Source organism: Liolophura sinensis, chromosome 3 (assembly GCF_032854445.1).
Source record: "Liolophura sinensis isolate JHLJ2023 chromosome 3, CUHK_Ljap_v2, whole genome shotgun sequence".
Taxonomy (NCBI): domain Eukaryota; kingdom Metazoa; phylum Mollusca; class Polyplacophora; order Chitonida; family Chitonidae; genus Liolophura; species Liolophura sinensis.
Genome location: NC_088297.1, coordinates 24,164,381 through 24,186,243, shown reverse-complemented (window position 1 = coordinate 24,186,243; position 21,863 = coordinate 24,164,381). Strand labels below are relative to the sequence as shown.

Below are 21,863 nucleotides of genomic sequence, written 5' to 3'. Positions count from 1 at the left end.
AACCGTTGATATCCCGAAGGCGAGTGATGTGGCCTGCAGTGGGCGGGTGATCGAAACTTTCACTAGCACACTTGCACTTGTATATGCAACCCGATAGCGTTCTCCATACGACGCCATTAGTATGATTACGCTGTATTTACTTTGCGTGTATTAAAAAAGAGAACCCATGTTAAGACGCCGCGTAAATAATTCATTCAGCGACGTTTATGCACGGAGACCGACTCTTTTAAGGCAAATGCTAACATGACGGCAGCGGAATGTTTATTGATATTATCGGTGGGTTGCTTCTTGTGAGGTGGTTCCACTGAAGCGTGCCTCTTACCCACCTGATCCACATATAGCCATAAATATGCATGGCGATGAAAAGAAAACACAACGGTTAAATCTCCATGAAACAAGTTTCCAGGGTAAGAATTTGATAAGAAAATACTAACATACAAACGGTGGACAGTAGCTGAAGTGGTTTCAAAATATCCCAGTTTCTTTTCCTTCTCCTGGAGTAATTATTATAAAATAATAAATAACTGCTGGTGGATTTGTCTGAGATTAAAGAGCAAAGCTTGAATAAATAAACCTGTATCAATCGGCACTGCGTCGGACTGAAGTGGTTGTGCTGAAATGTGTAGCAGGACTGGTCGAAGAGGAATGTTAATATTGACTATAACGATTTATAACGTGTGAAGAAGATGTGAGGTCAGTCATTACCAACACACCAAAACTTTTACACAACGTACGGTATGCAGTGTACAATTTCTGTACGTGCCGCTCTCTGCGCTCGATTTACATGACTGTCACAAATAGACTAGCTTGACCTGTGCGACGCACGCCGGCATGTTCAGGCTTAGTCTCACCACTGATGCCCTACACTGATCAATAAGTCTGTTTCAGATGTCGGTTAAAATCATGTTGTGCATACTTAAGATAAAAATTCATGTGAATCTAACAGGAATGCATGTAGACAAAGGTCTAGTCAGAACTTTTTGTGTTTTCGGACATCACTTCCCGATTTGTCGTCATGACCCCATTGACTTGTAGTTCAAAATTTCTATACTAAATTTGCTAGTAATGGTGGTTATGTAAAGCAAATCTACTGATTCCGAATAAGGTGCCTGTACTGGCCCAAATTTAGACAATCTACAAAATCCCACTATGCAAGGATACTGTGGGTCTCCTACAAGCGATAGGTTTTCCTTTCTGGCCATACGGCGCGTGGAAGGTTTTTCGCACGGGGTTAAAAATCCGTAGATGCCGTAAGTCTGTAGACGTTGTAAGTCCGTAGACGCCAACAGCATCGCATAGGCATAGCAGCATGCGGGTACCGTACGATATTTAGGACGGAATTTGAGTCCCCTCAAATAGTAAGACAATTTCAAAATTTATAGTAGTACTATCTCTCGATGTCCTTGCGGATCTTTCCAGTGGGATATACATGAACAAATATCGTACGAGTATTTCATATTGTCATTGCGAATCTCTTCTGTGGGATATATAAATATCGTACGGGTAACTCACGTTGTCCTTGCGGATCTCTTTAGTCCGATATGTAAGTATCGTACGTTTATCTCACGTTCTCCTTGCGGATATCTTTGTACGGGCATCTCACGTTATTATTGCGGATCTCTTGAGTGGGATATATAAAAATCGGAAAAGTATCTTATGTTGTTCTTGTGAATCTCTCCAGTGGAATATGTAAATATCGTAAAGGTATCTTATCGTTATGTTTCCGTATTATTATTAAATGTTTGTATTATGTTGCTTACAATAATATGTTCTGTTTATGAATGTTCCACTGTTTTGTAATTCCTTTGTGTGGGTTATCTCCCCTGTAAATGAACCACTAGATGTCATTACCTGTGTTATTATACCACGCGATTTGCACTATATAAGGCCGTGTCGAGCTGTACATCGGCAGTTCTTGCAGAGATCGCTCGGAGAACTCGAAGGGCTATCGGAGCTTATCACGCCAGCTTCTCTGTCCTGATTACGAGGGCCGGACTGAGTGCTCACGCCGGTGCGTGCGCATTACCTCTCTGTATACATATATATATCTTCAATAAACTGTCGCAAACTTATCCAGTGTGCTCTGGGTCGTCTATCAATCTCGGGAGCCCCTGCTCGAAACAAGTCTGTCACTGGGGATTAGGCTTTATGGACGATCCTTATAATATTGTGTTACTTGGCTCCGTAACACATTTGGTGGCAGCGGTGGGATAAGATCGTCGGTGACGCAGTGTAGATTGGTTTGAACCGCTAACTATGGACAGCGCACTGCGTGAACTACTGCGCAGTAGCGACAGACAAGAAGACGATAGTGGATCCTTTCTGCAAAGAAACGTGACTCAAAGACGTCGGCGGGTGACGACTGATTCGGGTATAGGACGCCGGACCGGCTTATACGATTTCCTTGGTGAACGGGAAAGAACGTCTGCCATTCCAGTCCATGTGGATAGAAGTGAAATGTACGTACCTTCCCGACAAGCGCCGTCAAGTACTAATGCTCATCTGTCAGGTGGTGCTGGACTGAGTGTAGGAGATTTAGACCAAGAAATAGCTACAACCAATGGGAGGATGACGCAATTAGTGCGAGAGTTGTCGGCGATTTCCCGGGAGCCGCGAGGACGGGCGGAATTATCGGGACCAGAAGAGGTGGAATTCCTTAGGAATCCTCTAGTTACACGAAAGCTGTAATCCCAACTACTTTTGATGGATCATCCCCGTGGATAGATTACCATACTCACTTTGACGCATGTACGGAAATAAATGTCTGGACAGATGAAAAGCGAGGGCATCTGTACGGGTATCTCACGTTATTATTTAGGATCTCTTTAGTGGGATATGTAAATATCGTACGTTTATCTCACGTTGTCCTTGCGGATCTCTTTGTACGGGTATCTCACGTTATTATTGCGGATCTCTTAAGTAGGATATGTAAATATCGTACGTTTATCTCACGTTGTCCTTGCGGATCTCTTTGTACGGGTATCTCACGTTATTATTGCGGATCTCTTTAGTGGGATATGTAAATATCGTACGTTTATCTCACGTTGCCCTTGTGGATCTCTTTATACGGGTATCTCACGTTATTATTGCGGATCTCTTTAGTGGTATATGTAAATATCGTGCGTTTATCTCACGTTGTCCTTGCGGATATCTTTATACAGTATCTCACGTTATTATTGCGGATCTCTTTAGTGGTATATGTAAATATCGTGCATTTATCTCACGTTGTCCTTGCGAATCTCTTTATACGGGCATCTCACGTTATTATTGCTGATCTCTTTAGTGGGATATGTAAATATTGTACGTTTATCTCACGTTGTCCTTGCGGATCTCTTTGTATGAGTATCTCAAGTTATTATTGCTGATCTCTTGCGTGGGATATGTAAATATCGTACGTTTATCTCACGTTGTCCTTGCGGATCTCTTTATACGGGTATCTCACGTTATTATTGCGGATCTCTTTAGTGGGATATGTAAATATCGTACGTTTATCTCACGTTGTCCTTGCGGATCTCTTTGTACGAGTATCTCACGTTATTATTGAGGATCTCTTAGTGGGATATGTAACTATCGTACGTTTATCTCACGTTGTCCTTGCGGATCTTTATTCGGGTATCTCACGTTATTATTGCTGATCTCTTTAGTGGGATATGTAAATATCGTACGTTTATCTCACGTTGTCCTTGCGGATCTCTTTATAAGGGTATCTCGCGTTATTACTGCGGATCTCTTTAGTGGTATATGTAAATATCGTACGTTTATGTCACGTTGTCCTTGCGGGGTATCTCAGGGCTGTCGTCCGAGTTCCGTCCGACTGCCGAGCCATGTGAGCAGGATTATCCTCTAGTGCACTGCGGATTGCTCACGAGCCCATGGCCGTGGGAGCAGAGAAAGCATTAAATATTACTTCGCCCACCCAACCAAATATGTGATCGATGTGTACCAGAATGCCACAGTTCCAGACCGCATACAGCCGATTTCCAAAAATCTTTGATATCTGTCGTGGGTGTATAAATTTTCACAATAACTGGCAGAATGATCATGATACAGCGCAGCGTCTGGGTGCGCAGAGTACTGAACAGCTGGCCTAGTGTTCCGAGATCACTGGTACACCGTTCCGAGCTCACTGGCCCAACGTTCCGAACTCACTGGCCCACCGTTCCGAGCTCATGAAATATAGTATCCCGTGCCTGGGCCCGGTTTCATAAAGCGGCGTACGATATTTTTTGTCCTACATTTGTTGCTCGATATTTTGTACGTCACTTTTACCCTACCATTTTCCAATATGTGCAATTATCGTACATATAAGACGTCTTTGTGAACTGGCCCCAGTCAGTTCTGGGCTCTCTTACAGAAAACAGCGTCATGACACTATAACCTAGACAAAGTCTTTCACGAAAAACGTTTTGTGAATGTGGCCCCTGGGTATGCACTACAACGCGTCCATGACTACACTGTACCATACAATAATTTTCCAAGATGTACCAACTTGAAATTTCACAAACAGGTTTATTCACATTTCTTTTCAATCCACATGCTGTTCACAGGGCTGACTGACCGCGAACGTCTTTACATTACTCTGGCGTCCCTGCTCGGCTGCCTGGGGTTAGTCATCATCATAGCCATCCTTATTGTCTGGATCGTCATGAGGTGCGTAAATCAGTCACTAACTATAACCCAAACCTAATCATGCATGCACCAAGGTTGTTTCATCCCCTCGCCACGATATGGCTGAAATACTGTCGATGTGGCGTAAAGCCATAATCATTCATTAATTCATTCATTCATTTCATTTTACTTACACACTTAAAGACACCATTTTCTTTCATCACTGTTTCATCAGTGTACCTTAATGCATATACCGTTGTTTATCACTAAATAAATAAATATCTAATAAACCAGTACGTACATTTATGGATTACAGCTTTGATTTTTTTTCTTATCTAATGTATCAAAACATGACTCACAGAAGTGCGAGACGCAAAGATCGACGTGACTATCTCCAAAAAAGAGGTAACAGAAAGTCAGATCTTATGTTGAAACGGACGTTCAGTTTTATTTTTTGAAATAGTAAAATAAGAATTACATGTACGTTTCCCATTGTCAAGTCTTGTGAAAATGAGACGTAGTTCTAATCTGTAAAAGTGACTTCGTACAAGATGCAGTCTTTTCTCATCGCCACAGACATATGAAAAACAAAGCTAACGAAATGTTGTGGAGAGTTCACATGGCCGACGTCACATTCACGAACAAGTCGGGAATGTCAATGACCCGCTCTGTGGTAAGTCACATTCACGAACAAGTCAGAAATGTCAGTGACCCGCTCTGTGGTAAGTCACATTCACGAACAAGTCAGGAATGTCAGTGACCCGCTCTGTGGTAAGTCACATTCACGAACAAGTCAGGAATGTCAATGACCCGCTCTGTGGTAAGTCACATTCACGAACAAGTCAGGAATATCAATGACCCGCTCTGTGGTAAGTCACATTCACGGACCCGCTCTGTGGTAAGTCACATTCACGAACAAGTCAGGAATGTCAATGACCCGCTCTGTGGTAAGTCACATTCACGAACAAGTCAGGAATGTCAATGGCCCGCTCTGTGGTAAGTCACATTCCCGAACAAGTCAGGAATGTCAATGACCCGCTCTGTGGTAAGTCACATTCACGAACAAGTCAGGAATATCAATGACCCGCTCTGTGGTAAGTCACATTCACGAACAAGTCAGGGATGTCAATGGCCCGCTCTGTGGTAAGTCACATTCACGAACAAGTCAGGAATATCAATGACCCGCTCTGTGGTAAGTCACATTCACGAACAAGTCAGGGATGTCAATGACCCGCTCTGTGGTAAGTCACATTCACGAACAAGTCAGGAATATCAATGACCCGCTCTGTGGTAAGTCACATTCACGAACAAGTCAGGAATGTCAATGACCCGCTCTGTGGTAAGTCACATTCACGAACAAGTCAGGAATGTCAATGGCCCGCTCTGGGGTAAGTCACATTCACAAACAAGTCAGGAATGTCAATGGCCCACTCTGTGGTAAGTCACATTCACGAACAAGTCGGAAATGTCAATGACCCGCTCTGTGGTAAGTCACATTCACGAACAAATCAGGAATATCAATGACCCGCTCTGTGGTAAGTCACATTCACGAACAAGCCAGGGATGTCAATGACCCGCTCTGTGGTAAGTCACATTCACGAACAAGCCAGGAATGTCAATGACCCGCTCTGTGGTAAGTCACATTCACGAACAAGCCAGGGATGTCAATGACCTTCTCTGTGGTAAGTCACATTTACGAACAAGTCAGGAATGCCAGTGACCCGCTCTGTGGTAAGTCACATTCACGAACAAGTCAGGAATGTCAATGATCCGCTCTGTGGTAAGTCACATTCACGAACAAGTCAGGAATGCCAATGACCCGCTCTGGGGTAAGTCACATTCAGGAACTAGTCAGGAATGTCAATGACCCGCTCTGTGGTAAGTCACATTCACGAACAAGTCAGGGATGCCAATGACCCGCTCTGGGGTAAGTCACATTCAGGAACTAGTCAGGAATGTCAATGATCCGCTCTGTGGTAAGTCACATTTACGAACAAGTCAGGGATGCCAATGACCCGCTCTGGGGTAAGTCACATTCAGGAACTAGTCAGGAATGTCAATGACCCGCTCTGTGGTAAGTCACATTCACGAACAAGTCAGGAATGCCAATGACCCGCTCTGGGGTAAGTCACATTCAGGAACTAGTCAGGAATATCAATGACCCGCTCTGTGGTAAGTCACATTCACGAACAAGTCAGGGATGTCAATGACCCGCTCTGTGGTAAGTCACATTCACGAACAAGTCAGAAATATCAAATTCCCCATCTGTGGTAAATCATCGTCTTAATTAGGTCACAATCTGTGATCGCTGACCTGACAGTCAAACGTATTCTATAGAGATCACTTGTCCAAACATCACAAGGTCATGTCTTCGCATCCACACCTTGTTGATTTTGCCATGGGTTTTCTTTGGCGCTAATTCCAAGGTTTGAGTACATGATTTGCCAGTTTGCGATAATCGGTTACCCAATCATGGTACCACCTAAACGTAATCGGTTTTTCCTAAACAGTTTTATCTTAACGATTTCCTGTAAATGAATTCCTCGAAACAGTTTCGTCTGATCGGTTTTCCATTGTAAGTTTTTTCGTCGAACAACCAAGACTCGAGTACTGTTAATGAAATTCATTATTTTTGCCATATGTGGGTATCAATATATTATTACTTTATTATGCTGTCTTTATAGTTTCCATTATTTGCTATACATAATCACAGCACTGTCTCTATATGTGTGGCAAATCAATTCCCGTGGCTTAGGATAGGACTGCCTTTAACAAGTTTCATGTGGCAGTTTCGGATCATTTTCCAGCTCTCGTTGAGGACTATGTCTAGCAACCAATCCATGGAACAGATCTTTACCAAAACTGGATTTTACAAGGCAAGTATACAGCATTTATCTCCTTTTCCTAAGTTTTACATCCGTGAGTTTGTTTACTTTGTGGTAGGTCAAAGGACTATTGACCATATATTTTACATACAGGATGTGTTCGCAGGACCAAGACCTTGAACTGGGATTACAGATCGCTAGCTCTGTTTTCACGCTGCCATGGTGTCTTGAATATTGCCCTAAAATATACATTTTAAAACTAACCCGACTTTCTGCTTTAAAATACCAATTAACGTGTGGGAAGACTTATCCATTCTGCCCTAAGCCATGTACCAGTGTCGTTACACATTCAAACTGGCTATTCGACTTAACTAGAAATCCTAATGTTTGGCATGGTGTTCAACATCAAAATTAAATGTAAACAACAACAATGCCGATACATTAACATCCTGTATGTATCCAAACTTCAGAGGAAAGCCCAGCTTTCGGTGCTTTTAAAGTCAAGGTCAAAGTCAAACTGCACGCCCTGTAAATTTATTTCTAACTACATTTCCGATTTTGGCCGACTAGGTCAGGCTGCATCTAAGGATATCGTAATTACTTCATTTTCACTCCAGATTTAAAACTGGTATCTAAGCTGTTTCATAGAAAACAAATGAAGAAGGCATGTTTCAGCGGAGATAACCGCTGCTTTACGACTGCCACACGACTGCCACACACACTGTAGTTGTAGAATCAATGCTACTCAGTGTAGTTCATCACTTATATGTCCCGTTGCCAAGCTCCTAAGTACCTTAATTATATGACAACCTAAGACAACAGACAGCGTGCCGCGGTCAAGTGGACAAGGTGCAAATTTCTCTTATATGACGGCGGACGACATGCTAACGAAAGGACACACGAGATATGTGTTCGAAGCTATGTATGGGCGGGTAATTTGTAGATCAACTCCCCCCCCCCCCTCGACTTACCTCACTCACCATTCTCACTGCAAATGGTCGACGACGATAAGTGGACCTTTTCGTTGGTGTAACATTGACAGAAGACAACTGTTCTCCGGCGAGCTCCATCAATAAGACAAAATACAGCTCCATATCACATTTCAGTATGCCTTGAGGGAACCATGGTGCCTGGAGGAAATCACTGACATTTGACCTGTGGCAGGTTATACTTGCCGACTTTTGCACGTGTAAAATTGGTAGAAGCAAGTAGTCAGCGGCGAACTCCTTGTACAAGACAAAAAAGGTAGCACTATAATACAACGGTAGAAACAGAAGAATACTGAAAGTTAGCATGGTACCCACGGGCCGTGCACTCTAGCGAGTATTTAATAAACGGTTCAGATGTGATGATAGTATGTTTAAAGGAAACAGACACATAACACGATTTTCATTGCGCATTTCACTGAACGAGACGTTACAGGAAACAGATGCACAACACGATTTTCATTTAGCATTGCTCTGGACGAAACGTTAAGGGAAACAGGCACATGACACCATTTTCGTTGCGCATTGCTCTGAACGGGACGTTAAAGGAAACAGATACATAACACGATTTTCAGTGCGCATTGCTCTGAGAGAGACGGTAAAGGAAACAGACACATAATACGATTTTCATTGCGCATTGCTCTGGACGGGACGTTAAAGGAAACAGATACATAACACGATTTCCGTTTAGCATTACTCTCGACGAGACGTTAAAGGAAACAGACACATAACACGACTTTCGTTTAGCATTGCTCTGAACTAGACGTTAAAGGAAACAGATATATAACACGATTTTCATTTAGCCTTGCTCTGAACGAGACGTTAAATGAAACAGACACATAACACGATTTTCATTGCGCGTTGCTCTTGTTCTACAGCATGCAATTCTACACACAATGTTAAAGAAAACAGCGTAAAGTGTAGCGCTGAATCTTACCCCGACAGTTCTAACAACAATTTTTGTAATAAAAATGACAAAATGTAATAATTTTGGTTCTTCAAAATTTACGTTAAATACCATCATACATCAAATACATGTTTTGTCACAAGTTTTCTGTATTTTTCTGCAAAGTTATTAAAGAATGCAACGCTTTAATCACGCAGGTCAAGTCGTTGCCTTTTTTTTAATCACCAAAATTTACACCAAATACCATCGTTGTACCAAATGCACTAAGAAAATAGGTCAAAAGTTGTGTTTTTCTCCAAATTTCCAACAGTTTGACGTGGAAAGGTTGATGTTATCTCTCTTGATGTTCAGACAGAAACGTCTAAAACTCTAGGAGCAAGACAACTATAAACCACCAGATCTGGCCCCCGCTGTAATTGTCCAAGTGTTCTTACAGTAGCCGGCAGGCGAGACGCGCGGAAGCAAAAAAATAAGGCACAGTAGCCAACAAACAAGACACACGGTAGCCAACAAACGCGGCAGACGGCAGACGCGACACTTAACCCACAGACAAGACACGTGCAATTCGATAGCGCTGGGGTACATCACATCGTGATTCCATTTTCCTTTGATTTCCACTTTGATCGGTTTAACGACCTCTCGCGGAAATGTGAATATTCTTACCGGCAAATAAAATAGAACAATTTTTGATGTACGAGGGTAGGCGTGTCTGTATTTATGATGGACCTTGCAAAATAGGATGATTTGTGAGGGTTTAAGTGTGGCGATGGTTTGAAATTACATATAAATCCACATCTAGACATCACTTCAAAGGAAAACAGACGCATGGCATCAGTGATGTTCATTATATGCCAGAAGAGCGATAAACAGGCTCAACGGCTCGATGTCCTCCCTCATGGGTAGTGTCAATTTAGTGTTGCGTGAGCGATTTTTATCTAACCATTAAATAAGACGTGGGAAAATTAGTCACGCATTCATCTCCTGCACACGCCTTATTAAACCCGTAAATAATCTGAAACCGGGAATAATGAGGGCATACTTTCTATACAGGGACAGTTTCTATGTGGACATGTGGCATAATGTCTCTGGGATGTACGGGTCCGTGCCATCAGTGGTGAGCACTAAGCTGACGACAACTTTTGTCAGTGTGGGCGAAAATTTATTTAGGACAGTGGACATCCGCATGTATTAATACACATGTATTTAATCGGAAAAGCCAGGTTTATTAAACAGCGACTGAGGGCATCATTCTTCCGAAGTGTAAAATTAGGTCTGATTTTAAATCTAGTTTTTACTCTGGCTTTTTTAACTCTAGAATCAGTGTGTTCAATTAACCGTATGGGAATATCGTAACCTTCCAGGCAGAAAAGACCCATATACTTGTGTTTGTGTTTCAAACTGGCTGGGAGGTATCGATTCCGTGATACACTGTATACAATACATTTCTCCCGCCACGTAATCTGATTACGTAAGGCGCACGATAACGAGAAGAAGGCTGACAATAAGAGTAATGATCCGAGGATCTGTGTAGTGGAAGGGTTATCAAACATGCTGACGAGATCCGAGGATCTGTGTAGTGGAAGGGTTATAAAACATGCTGACCAATACATCATAGTATGAATGTATCATTTGGTATGGTTTTATGATGAACGCTTGCCATATGTCACCCACATTATATTAATCTGTTTACGGCAAGTAATCAGACAGGCTATTTGGATGAACCGAAGCGTAGTCCTTATTCTTGCTTACTTGACCTCATTCTGACTTACTTGACCTCATTCTGGCTTACTTGACCTCATTCTGACTTACTTGCCCTGCTTTCTGTCACGTGCCTCTTGGAACCTACCGACAGGAATGGCCAGTTAAATTCCGACAATTTCTATTGAAATGTTTTCAATTTTTTCCACGCGAATATACGTGATTAATGTTCGATAAGCATGCGCAATAAAGTTTCAGCCAAACGTACCTATATTACGTTTGATAAATGCATACAGATATTACGTGGTCAATAATAAAGGCTAAGGGCTGGGTAAGCATGCTGTTATTATGTGTTTAATTCTTGATAAGGACATTTTATGGGGTCGACAACCAGACAGATGTTACTGATTTCACAAACACGTGGAGATTATGTGCTTCATTAGTACTCGCAGATTTCGACCATGGCTTGCTCAATAAACATACGGTGAATGTGGAATCGACGGGATATGGAGATAAGGCGTGACGAGATAAGGAGATTAGGCGTGACGAGATAAGGAGATTAGGCGTGACGAGATAAGGAGATTAGGCGTGACGAGATATGGAGATAAGGCGTGACGAAATATGGAGAGGAGATGAGGCGTAACGGGATATGGAGACGAAGAGTGACGGGATATGGAGACGGTATATGGAGACAGGGTGTGACCGGACATGGAGATGGGGTGTGGCGGGATATGGCGACGGGGCGTGACGGGATATACGAAGGTTTACGTGTTCAGTTACGTACGTGCACGTGCACGGGATACGAATGGGCTTAGGCAGATGTATACACATTTCCCTTGGACGCTTTGGGATATGGGTCACTAGTGCGTGCAATATTGAATACTGAGTCTAACATTTATTAATAATAAATGTACATTAGAACTCATTGCAGCTAAATCAATAATGAATATCTATCTTTCAGGGCAGTCTAGTAGCGGTGAAAAACTACAGTCACGTTACCCAGTCTTACATCGGCAACAACATGAAAGAATATCGCCAGGTATGTTTTGGTCATAAGATATCTAATAATAGGTTCTTAGTACGTGGGAAAGTCCTGCAGCAACCTGTGGATGGTCATGGGTTTCCAGAGACCGGTTTCCTCCCACCACAATGCTCGCAGCCATAGTATAAGTGAAATATTCTTGAGTACAGCGCAAAACACCAATCAAGTAAATAATTCTAATAATATCATGACAGTAGTGTCATGACCTCTTGTTGAATTAGTGATCGGCGAAGGTCTTATTTTTTACGCTATATGTTTTGACTTTAAGGGTATATGAAAAGGAATGAGGATTATCGTTTTTAGGACAGTGAAGAAAGGTATGCCAAAAAAGAAAATGATCTTTTTTAAAATCTTGAGGCATAGCTTATATCTCACTATTTTATAAATATTTTCCGTCAGCGGTCGAGAAATTTCCAAAGTGAGACCATGGATTAACTTTCTGGGAACGCGGGACCAGCTGAATGCTCCCCATTTGGAACTTTCTCGTCCACACAGTCAGCTATCATCGCTGACGTCACAGCTGCAGGCTACTTAATTTCCAGACCGACCAGTGAAAGCTTTTTTTGCACTCTTATATGATTTAATTTTGAAATTGCGTACTAAGAAAAATGTAAACGTTTTATGTATTAAAATTCGCTTTTGATTAGATTTTGCATTTGGCTGATCTTCCTATGCTAAGTGCCATAGGGTTGAACCCTGATCTGACGCTGTATTGCGACGATTCTTACTGTTTAAATCTGTCTGCTGACGATGTTGGTCACACTCTCAAGACTTCATATGTCGCACGTTGTTGTTGTTTCCAGCTGAAAGAGCTGAGTCATCCTAACGTTTGTCGCGTGATGGGGATCAGCATCGACATACCGGATGTGTTTTGTGCTCACAGAATATTGCTCCAAGGGAAGTCTTGAGGTATGTGGCACGGCTTAGGTGGTGCGTGTCGGGAAGGGGAAGGATTGTGGGTGGGTGGGGGTTGGGAAGAGTTAAATGGATGTGGGTGCGTGTTGGGGAGGGGAAGGATTGTGGGTGGGTGTGGGATGGGGAGAGTTAAATCGATGTGGATGCGTGTCGGTGAGGGGAAGGAATGTGGGTGGGCGGGGGATGGGGAGAGTTAAATGGGTGTGGGTGCGTGTCGGGGAGGGAAAGGATTGTGGGTGGATGGAGGATGGGGAGAGTTAAATGGGTGGGGATGCACGTAGAGGAAGAGGATGTGTTAGGCTGTGGTTGTAAGTAAAGACGGAGAGCAGAAAAGAGATAACATGAGGTGGAAATGACCATTTGTTTATATTATTTCAGGCTGCTCGCTTTATTCGCCTTCCAAAGTATTTTTTAATTTTTTTCCCATATTTGAATTTATTGTTATTTAATACCACATTCCAAAGTAACATCAAAACCTTAATTATGTCCCCTTAACCTTGAGCCTCGTCTTTTTTCACAATCTTTTTCTTTCTAAATGTGGATCATTCGACATTCGAATGGTTGTTATCAATGCAGGCGATGACCCCCAATCTATCAGGTCCCAAATTCGAATCCAGTTATCGTTAGTTCAGCTGACACTATGTCACATTTTCTGTGAAGCTTTGGGTGACTTTTTAGCGCCATGTTCTACAGGGTTCGTTACTTGCTCCATATCCCAATGCTTGTTCACTATATGATAAGCATGGTTTGTCACCTTTCGTTTTCACAGGACATTCTAGAAAACGACAGTATCACGCTGGACTTCACATTTCGCTACTCTCTCATCTGGGATATCCTTAAGGTGAGTTTCGTCATTCGTGTACAAAATGATGTCACATATTGTAGAGAAAAGTATCAGTGGTGGGCCACACGGTGTCCGAGTAACACTACGTCTCAGAGTGAAACCATATTGTGTTACATCAATGCTACTTGGGATCGCGTGCTCGAACCCATGATTTGCTGATTTTTCTGTGACTTAAAGTCAGGAAGCATGCAGGCTACCAATTTGTGCTCCAATTTCCTCCACCCATAAGCCCAACGGCCTTCATCTCGGAGATTTATTCTTGAGAACAGCGTCAAAAAATAAGCAAATAAGGGGCCTTTTTAGCCGAGGTGTTCAACGTACCAGCGTGGCACAATGACCCAGGACCCTCTAACCAATAAACAATGCGGTCGCTGTGAGTTCAAATTCACCCCATGCTGCCTTCCTCTCCGGCCGTTCGTGGGAAAGTCTGTCGGCAACCTGTGGATGGGTTTCTTCCTGGTACTACCCGGTTTCCATCTACCATAATGCCGACCGCAGTGGTATAAGTGAAATATACTTGAGTACGACGTAAAACATCAATCAAATAAATAAAATAAACGAACACTTTTACCTTTTCCCAGGGATTGTCGTATCTTCATGATAGTCACACGAAATACCACGGCAACTTGAAAAGTCTGAACTGCCTTGTGGACGGGCGCTTCGTGGTGAAGCTGGCGGACTTCGGCCCGAGGGCTTGGATATCCTCCAAACAGCGGGCTGACAAAGGTAAGCTTGCACATGTTGTATGTATCTATAGCCCCGCGGCTGATCGAGTGTTACGTAGCTGGGCAATTTATTATACTCCGTACATTTGTTAATTGCCTCCTTTGACGTACATGCTACAGTGTTAAACACCAATCCAGCTAATCCTACCCTAGTTCATGCGCATATAGTTGTGTATATAATTGTTTGAATTTGCTTATAACTGGTTAGTAATCCAAATTCAGTAAATATTCTAAATATTCTGAAACAATGTCAGGCGAACATCGTCCTTAGGGACGAAAAACAAATCCCAAATTATAAATTAGCCAATTGAAGACAGGATTGTCTCTCTTTCCATGATTCTGTCCTATTTTCCTACTTTATATATCTTCGTAGGTCTTTGGTAGTTTGTGTTTACGTCGTTCTGGGAATTGACCTCGCGATTATTTGCCTGGAACACCCACTCCTGGTTGATGACTGTTATACGAATGTATGTTTGTACGCATACATTCAACTGTAATCAAAACCTAACCTACCTGTAGATCTCTTGTATTCTTCGTGTAATTTCTCTTTCACTACACTCTTTATTTATCATGCGCCTGAGCATACAGCTATTTACTTTAATTTAGTAGAATGTTGCATGTAAATTTAACATGAAATACCATGATCAAATAACAAAACTGTGTTAGAACGTGCGGGTTCAATCCCGTCCTTAGAGGTTAAAGTTGTAGATTCTCTTGCCCTCGTTGTTCGGGCAACCGTCGACGGGCCGTTTGCTTAGTATAACTGTCCTTAAAGACCATTTGCATTTCACAACATTCAAAAGCTGGAGAATGGTATTATTGACCGTCGATCTTACATTTCTGATTCCAAGAGCCTCATCCACCACTCTGTTGATAAAACGTGGTTTTATCTTCCAAAAGAGGGCTTTTGTTTTCAAAACCGATGTTGTGTCTTCCGAAAACGGGTTTTTGTCTTCCAGTAATGTAGTAAAACTTATTTTTTTCCCTTAAGATCTCCTGTGGACAGCGCCCGAATTTCTGTGGTCCAGAGAAACACCGAATACTGCCTGCTTTGTCAAGGGTGACATCTATTCTTTGGGTATAATATTGCAAGAGATCGTCTGCCGATGCGGCGTGTTTTACGTGTCATCTGAAGACTATTCGCCAACAGGTAGGTATATCGCGTATCTGTGACGGCAAGACATACATCACATTGTCCCTTGGATGCTGGAGAAAACTCGGAAATGTATCCGTGACTCAGAAAACTAATGAAAATAAGTAGGCTTGTATCCAGTCACTTATACTATAAACACACACAATGGCCTTAGACAGCTAACAAGGAGTGGTTGAACTACGTTCATCTCTGCCGACAGTTTCCGGATAGATAATACACAAAGTCATGTCGGAACGAGACAATATCCTGACAACTTCACAGTGGTGCCCGGTGACAACATCACAGTGGTACCTGGTGACAAAATCACAGTGGTGTCTAGTGACAACCTCACAGTGGTGCCTGGTGACAGCCTCTCAGTGTTGCATGGTGACAACCTCACAGTGGTGCGTGGTGACAACCTCACAGTGGTGCATGGTGACAACCTCATAGTGGTGTCTGGTGACAACCTCACAGTGGTGTCTGGTGAAAACCTCACATTGTTGCCTGGTAACCTCACAATGGTGCCTGGTAACCTCACAGTGTTGCATGGTGACAACCTCACAGTGATGTCTGGTGACAATCTCACAGTGGTGTCTGGTGAAAACCTCACATTGTTGCCTGGTAACCTCACAGTGGTGCCTGGTGACAGCCTCACAGTGGTGCATGGTGACAGCCTTACAGTGGTGCCTGGTGACAGCTTCACAGTGGCGCCTGGTGACAGCTTCACAGTGGTGCTGGGTGACAAAATCACAGTGGTGCCTGCTGACAGCCTCACAGTGGTGCCTGGTGACAGCTTCACAGTGGTGTCTGGTGACAACCTCACAGTGGTGCCTGGTGACAACCTCACAGTGGTGCCTGGTGACAGCCTCACAGTGGTGCCTGTTGGCAGCCTCACAGTGGTGCCTTGTGACAACCTCACAGTGGTGCTTGGTGACAGCCTCGCAGTGGTGCCTGATGACAACCTCACAGTGGTGCCTGATGACAACCTCATAGTGGTGCCTGATGACAACCTCAAAGTGTTGCCTGGTAACCTCACAATGGTGCCTGATGACAACCTCACAGTGTTGCCTGGTAATCTCACATTGTGATGGTAACCTCACAGTGCTGCCTGCTGACATATATCAACATATCAGTCGTGCCTGGTGACTGCCCGTGATATTCGATGACTGCACAATACAATTTTACTTGGTACTCAGACAGAATCGTAAGTCATTGTGCTGCATCATGCGGTTAAAAACTGCAAAGTACTGAACAGACTGCCATGATTGCATTACTGCATAGCAGCTGCGCTCTACTGCACAGATGCTGCACAGTGCTGTCCAACTTTATTATCCCCGAAAACAATACCATATCGTTAGGAAATGTCAAATATTTTATAGTAAGTTTTGAGAACATACACGAAATTTTATGGGCACTATTGTTATGTTATGCATGAATTGTTGGTTATGGTTGTAGAAATTCTTCAACAGTTGATAAAGCCGAGTAATAAAGGTCTGAGGCCTTCGCTGGATGAAAAATCGTGCCCCGAGAAGTTGAAAAAGCTGATTGAGGCGTGTTGGGATGAGGACCCGAGTCTGAGGCCGCCACTCAAACAAGTCATGTCTTCGATGACGGAAATCGCAGGGGACAAGTGAGTTATTGTTGCTGTTGCTGTTTTTGATGATGATGTTGATGAAGATGTTGCCGATGATGACGACGATGATGATGATAATGATGATGACCATGGCGCTGATAATGGCGAGGATGAAGACAATGGAGATAATGATAATGGTGATACTAAGGATAATGATGATGATAGTGATAATTATGCTGATGACAACGACGACGACGACGACGACGACGATGATGATGATGGTGGTGATGGTGGTGATGATGTGATAATGATGGTGATTGTGGTAATGGTGATGATGGTGATGATGGTGATAGGGAGCTTCCGTGGCCTAGTGGCTTGCGTGGAAGCGCAGCACAATGACTCGGATGCCAATGCTGTGGCTGTGAATTCAAGTCCAGCTCATGCTGGTTTCCTCTCTGCGGATGATCGTGGTTTTCCCCGGTGCTCGGTCTGTTTTCTACCACCATACTGCTGACCGTTGCGTGTAAATTGGATGTCACAGCGTAAAACTACAATTAAATAAATAATTGAATTACTAGGATAATACCACACTCAATGAATGTGGTATTAGCAATGATAACGAAGATAGTAGTGCCGAGATGACAATACCCATATTGATATGGACAACTGAAATTAAACTATGACTCGTATAGCCGTGCACAAAAGCGACAGTTCTCTGTGACGGTAGAAAGTAGATGGAGCCAAATATGAACATACTATGAGCTGCACATATGGTTCGCGTAAAAAACGCTCAGTTATTATTGCCAACCCATGATGATGACTAGTAGTATGTTGACTTTGTTTTCGACAAGTTAATCTTAAATAATTCACAAGCGAAATCCAATATGTATCTGCTTTAAAATCAAACGTATATACGGTTTACGACCATGTCCTGTTTATTTATTTCTTTGTCCGACGTAGATTTCGCTCAGGTAATATCTTTGACAACCTTTTGGCGCGGATGGAGCAGTACGCCAACAATCTGGAGTCTCTGGTAGATGAGAGGACGGGTAAATATCTGCAGGAGAAGAAACGAGCTGAGGAGTTGCTGTGTCGACTTTTACCTGCGTAAGTCACGGGCCAATTAGAACTTGCCTTTAACAAATATGTACACGTTACACTTACCGATGTATATATGTTTATAAAGTACTAAGGTAGAACGTAACCACTGCAATGTCACAGCAGGAAACTATGTGTTTGATTAATAGCGGGTCAGACCTCTTGGTGTAGCACGTCAGTCTTCCACGTGACGGGGTGTTAAATCTGATGGCAATGCAGCAAGTTGAGTAATTCTAAACCAATGACATCTAATAAATTGCAGATTACATCACTGCAATCATTTTTTACCTAATGCACCCAAACTGTGTTGCTTGGGGGTTTGTAAATTGCTACTATTTATGCATTTACACGGACAGATAAAATATAACGCTATAACTGAAGCTAAATTGACAAGAGGCTATATTTCAACGGCTATGTGTGATCATTTGACAACTATCACTCTATTATCTCTCTTAACTCTCCTTGCTGTACGTCTTTTACATCCGATTCTTGTGCACGGCGTAAAACACAAAGCAAGCAAGTAATCTTTTACATCCGATTAAAGATCTTGTTTTCACTGATGGTATTTGATTGTGTTTTTTTCGAGAAAATATGGAGATAAAAAATTCTGATATGCTTGTAAACCGTAAAGCGGGAAAACATAAAAATTGTACACTCCTTAATGTGAGGAAGTAGTAGTCTTTACAAACCCACAAACTCCAATATGCAAGCATCCTAATGAAATGACGGCAATGCTGTTTGTCAAAAAGAAAACACGCTTTCTTGAGACCACTTGGATACTGTTTTCTTTTGTGGTATTATTTGAGCAAGAGGCAAAAATCCAACTTTTTGCACAGCTATGAAAGTACTGAATCTTAATATGGTTGAGATCACATAGACGACACGCCAGCAGGCACAGGTCCTACACTAATTACGTAAGTAATATTTGAAAACAAAGTAAGCTTCATTTGTCCAGATTTGAGACGGAGACCTTTCCGATATTCTTGGCGTAAATGCCATATTTACTCAAGAGGTTTTAGTTCCTGTTCACAGTCTACAGGCTTTTCTGGCTGTAAGATGTTTTACCACAATATAGCTGCAATATCGATGAAGGGTTTGTATCTTTGATAGCATGTATACATCATCATTGACACTGACTCTGTCCGTACTGTATACGTATAAAACCGAATTATTCATGAGTACGGCGTTAAACTGTAATTATTCAAACAAACGAGTCATCGAGTATTAGAGTGCTATCACAGCACAATGACCCGAGAATCTCTCGCCAATGTTGTCGTTGCGACTTCAATTCCAGCTTCTGTTGGGAAGGTGGGGTAACAGCCTAGAGATTGTCATGGGTTTCCTTCATGCTCTGGCCGGTTTCTGCCCGCCATAATGTTTGCCGCCGTCGTATGAAATAAATATTCTTGTGTTCGACTGAAAACAACAATCAAATAAATATATCTAATCAAACAAATTGATTGGTCTTTCAGGACTGTAGCTAAGGAAATACAGGAGAAGGGTTTTGTGGATCCGGTATCCTTCGAGTCGGTTACGATCTGTTTTACAGATATTGTGGGATTCACGTCCATATCAGCCGCCAGCTCGCCCATGCAGGTGAGGTTAACATGGAATTCTAGAAGAGTATTGATCCTATTGGCTAAGCCAAGCAGCGGATGTTAAAGAAACGGGATCCTAGATGAGAATAAATTATACTGACTTCGGTCAAGTAGGCGAATATAAAGAAAGGGGATCCTAGAAGAGAACAGATCCTACAGAAATCTTACATGACTATATTTCTGAAGCAAATATTTGTGTCACGAATATTAAATTTCTGAATACATTTTTTTGTAAATGTGCATGTTTTACATTGTTTGTAGATCGTGGCCATGTTAAACGACTTGTATTCAAGATTTGACGATGTCATTGATGAGTTTGACGCCTACAAGGTAAGACATTCTTGTACATGTTTGATATGGGATCTGTTTTGCTCTTCCCAGCTTAGCTTTTGGAAATACAGATCTGTACTAACCTGGAACTCGGTCTCTCCGCGTGTGTTTCCCTCAACATGCCTAAGCTGTGCGCTACACAAACAAGTTCCCTATAAGCCTTCAGTAAATCTTAACACAAATGCATCTGTTACATTGGCGGCAAGCAAAACTTTGCTAACCGCCATTTTCAATTTGAGTCGGCCACACTCGGCATCATCCGGAAAAAGATACACTCGTGGAATGATTTGAATGCAACTAATGAGATGTACACCACCTAAAGGGCGATTGACAAATTGTTTGGGAGTCTTAGCTTTAATCGGTGTGTTAATGATTAACCGAAATGACCTATAATCAGTTATGTTGTGGAAAAAGATGGTCTTAATTTTGGGAAGAGCAGCCGAGTCTATCCTACCAACTGAGTCACGTGATTTGAAAATAGCGGTTTGGGATTTTCTGAAGCTGTCCAAGCGGGTGCGACGGTTACATTTGTGATAGTTGCGATATTATGGCCTTTATTATGCCCACATAAAGGACCGAGTTCCAGGTTAGTGAATGTCAAGTCTCAGAGCGGTTATAGTGGAAGCTAAGCTGGGAACATGGCAGCTCATTTCTCCAGAGCTGGCCATTCCTGAAGGCACTACCCGATATGTTTGTTATACCGAAAACTTTACTAGATAGTAAGTTAAATAGTTGCATTTTTTCATTGATAGCAGAGCTAGCCATCGTCAAAAAGTAGACAAAGAGATGGAACTATAGTGGAACATATGTACGTGATCGTTGGATATTACAACAAGATCGTGGGATATTACCCCGAGATCGCTGGCTGTTGCTTCGTGAACGTGGAATACTACTTTGTGAATGTGATTTTGCTTTGATTGAGCGCGTTATCGTTCAACATATAGCGTGGCCGTGTATTGACCAACGAAAACCAAGAATCACTCTATGTGGTGTAATAATACAACACATGTATGCAAAGATAACACATCTGTCTTCATGTTTTAGAATGCTGACTATGCTTAAGAATTAAAGTTAAAACTCTGGTAACAAAACATTTCTGATAGAAAAATCAAACTTTTCGTTAGGAATGTAGTCTTCTGTCTTACGTGAGGTACAAACAGCCTTAGACGTAAACTAAATACATACTTAACCTCCACAGGTGGAAACAATCGGGGATGCTTACATGGTGGTGTCAGGTCTCCCAAATAGAAACAAGAATCACGTGACTGTCATGGCGTCACTCGCTCTGGAGCTGATTTCCACAGCGAAAGTGTTCAGGATTCGGCACTTTCCGGAGAAACCTCTCCTGCTGCGAGCAGGCCTTCATACGGGTAAGTCTGTGGGGGCAAAGTATGTTCCCTTATTTTTTGTTTTGCATGGTAAACCTACGATATATTTGAAACAATGTAATGAAAATGACATCGTATCACATTACTTCAACATGTAATACTGAAGAGACGAATTATTAGGAAGGTAACCAGCGTAATTTTCCGCCGCGGTACACTTTACAAAAGGGTCTGCCGCCATGGTATATCTTATAAAG

General features: G+C 42.4%; 1 protein-coding gene across 1 annotated transcript in view; it reads left to right on the top strand.

Annotated features, from left to right (window-relative positions):
- LOC135463491 (atrial natriuretic peptide receptor 2-like) overlaps positions 1-21,863 on the top strand; it is a 43,175-nt gene that overhangs the window by 13,374 nt on the left and 7,938 nt on the right. Inside the window, exons 10-21 of the mRNA XM_064740749.1 lie at positions 4,548-4,650; positions 5,185-5,281; positions 11,986-12,063; positions 13,751-13,822; positions 14,407-14,551; positions 15,542-15,700; positions 15,965-16,753; positions 17,138-17,312; positions 18,216-18,362; positions 19,826-19,949; positions 20,213-20,281; positions 21,480-21,651. Of these exons, the coding sequence (XP_064596819.1) occupies positions 4,548-4,650; positions 5,185-5,281; positions 11,986-12,063; positions 13,751-13,822; positions 14,407-14,551; positions 15,542-15,700; positions 15,965-16,753; positions 17,138-17,312; positions 18,216-18,362; positions 19,826-19,949; positions 20,213-20,281; positions 21,480-21,651 (2,130 nt within the window). The remainder of the gene's footprint in view (positions 1-4,547; positions 4,651-5,184; positions 5,282-11,985; positions 12,064-13,750; positions 13,823-14,406; positions 14,552-15,541; positions 15,701-15,964; positions 16,754-17,137; positions 17,313-18,215; positions 18,363-19,825; positions 19,950-20,212; positions 20,282-21,479; positions 21,652-21,863) is intronic.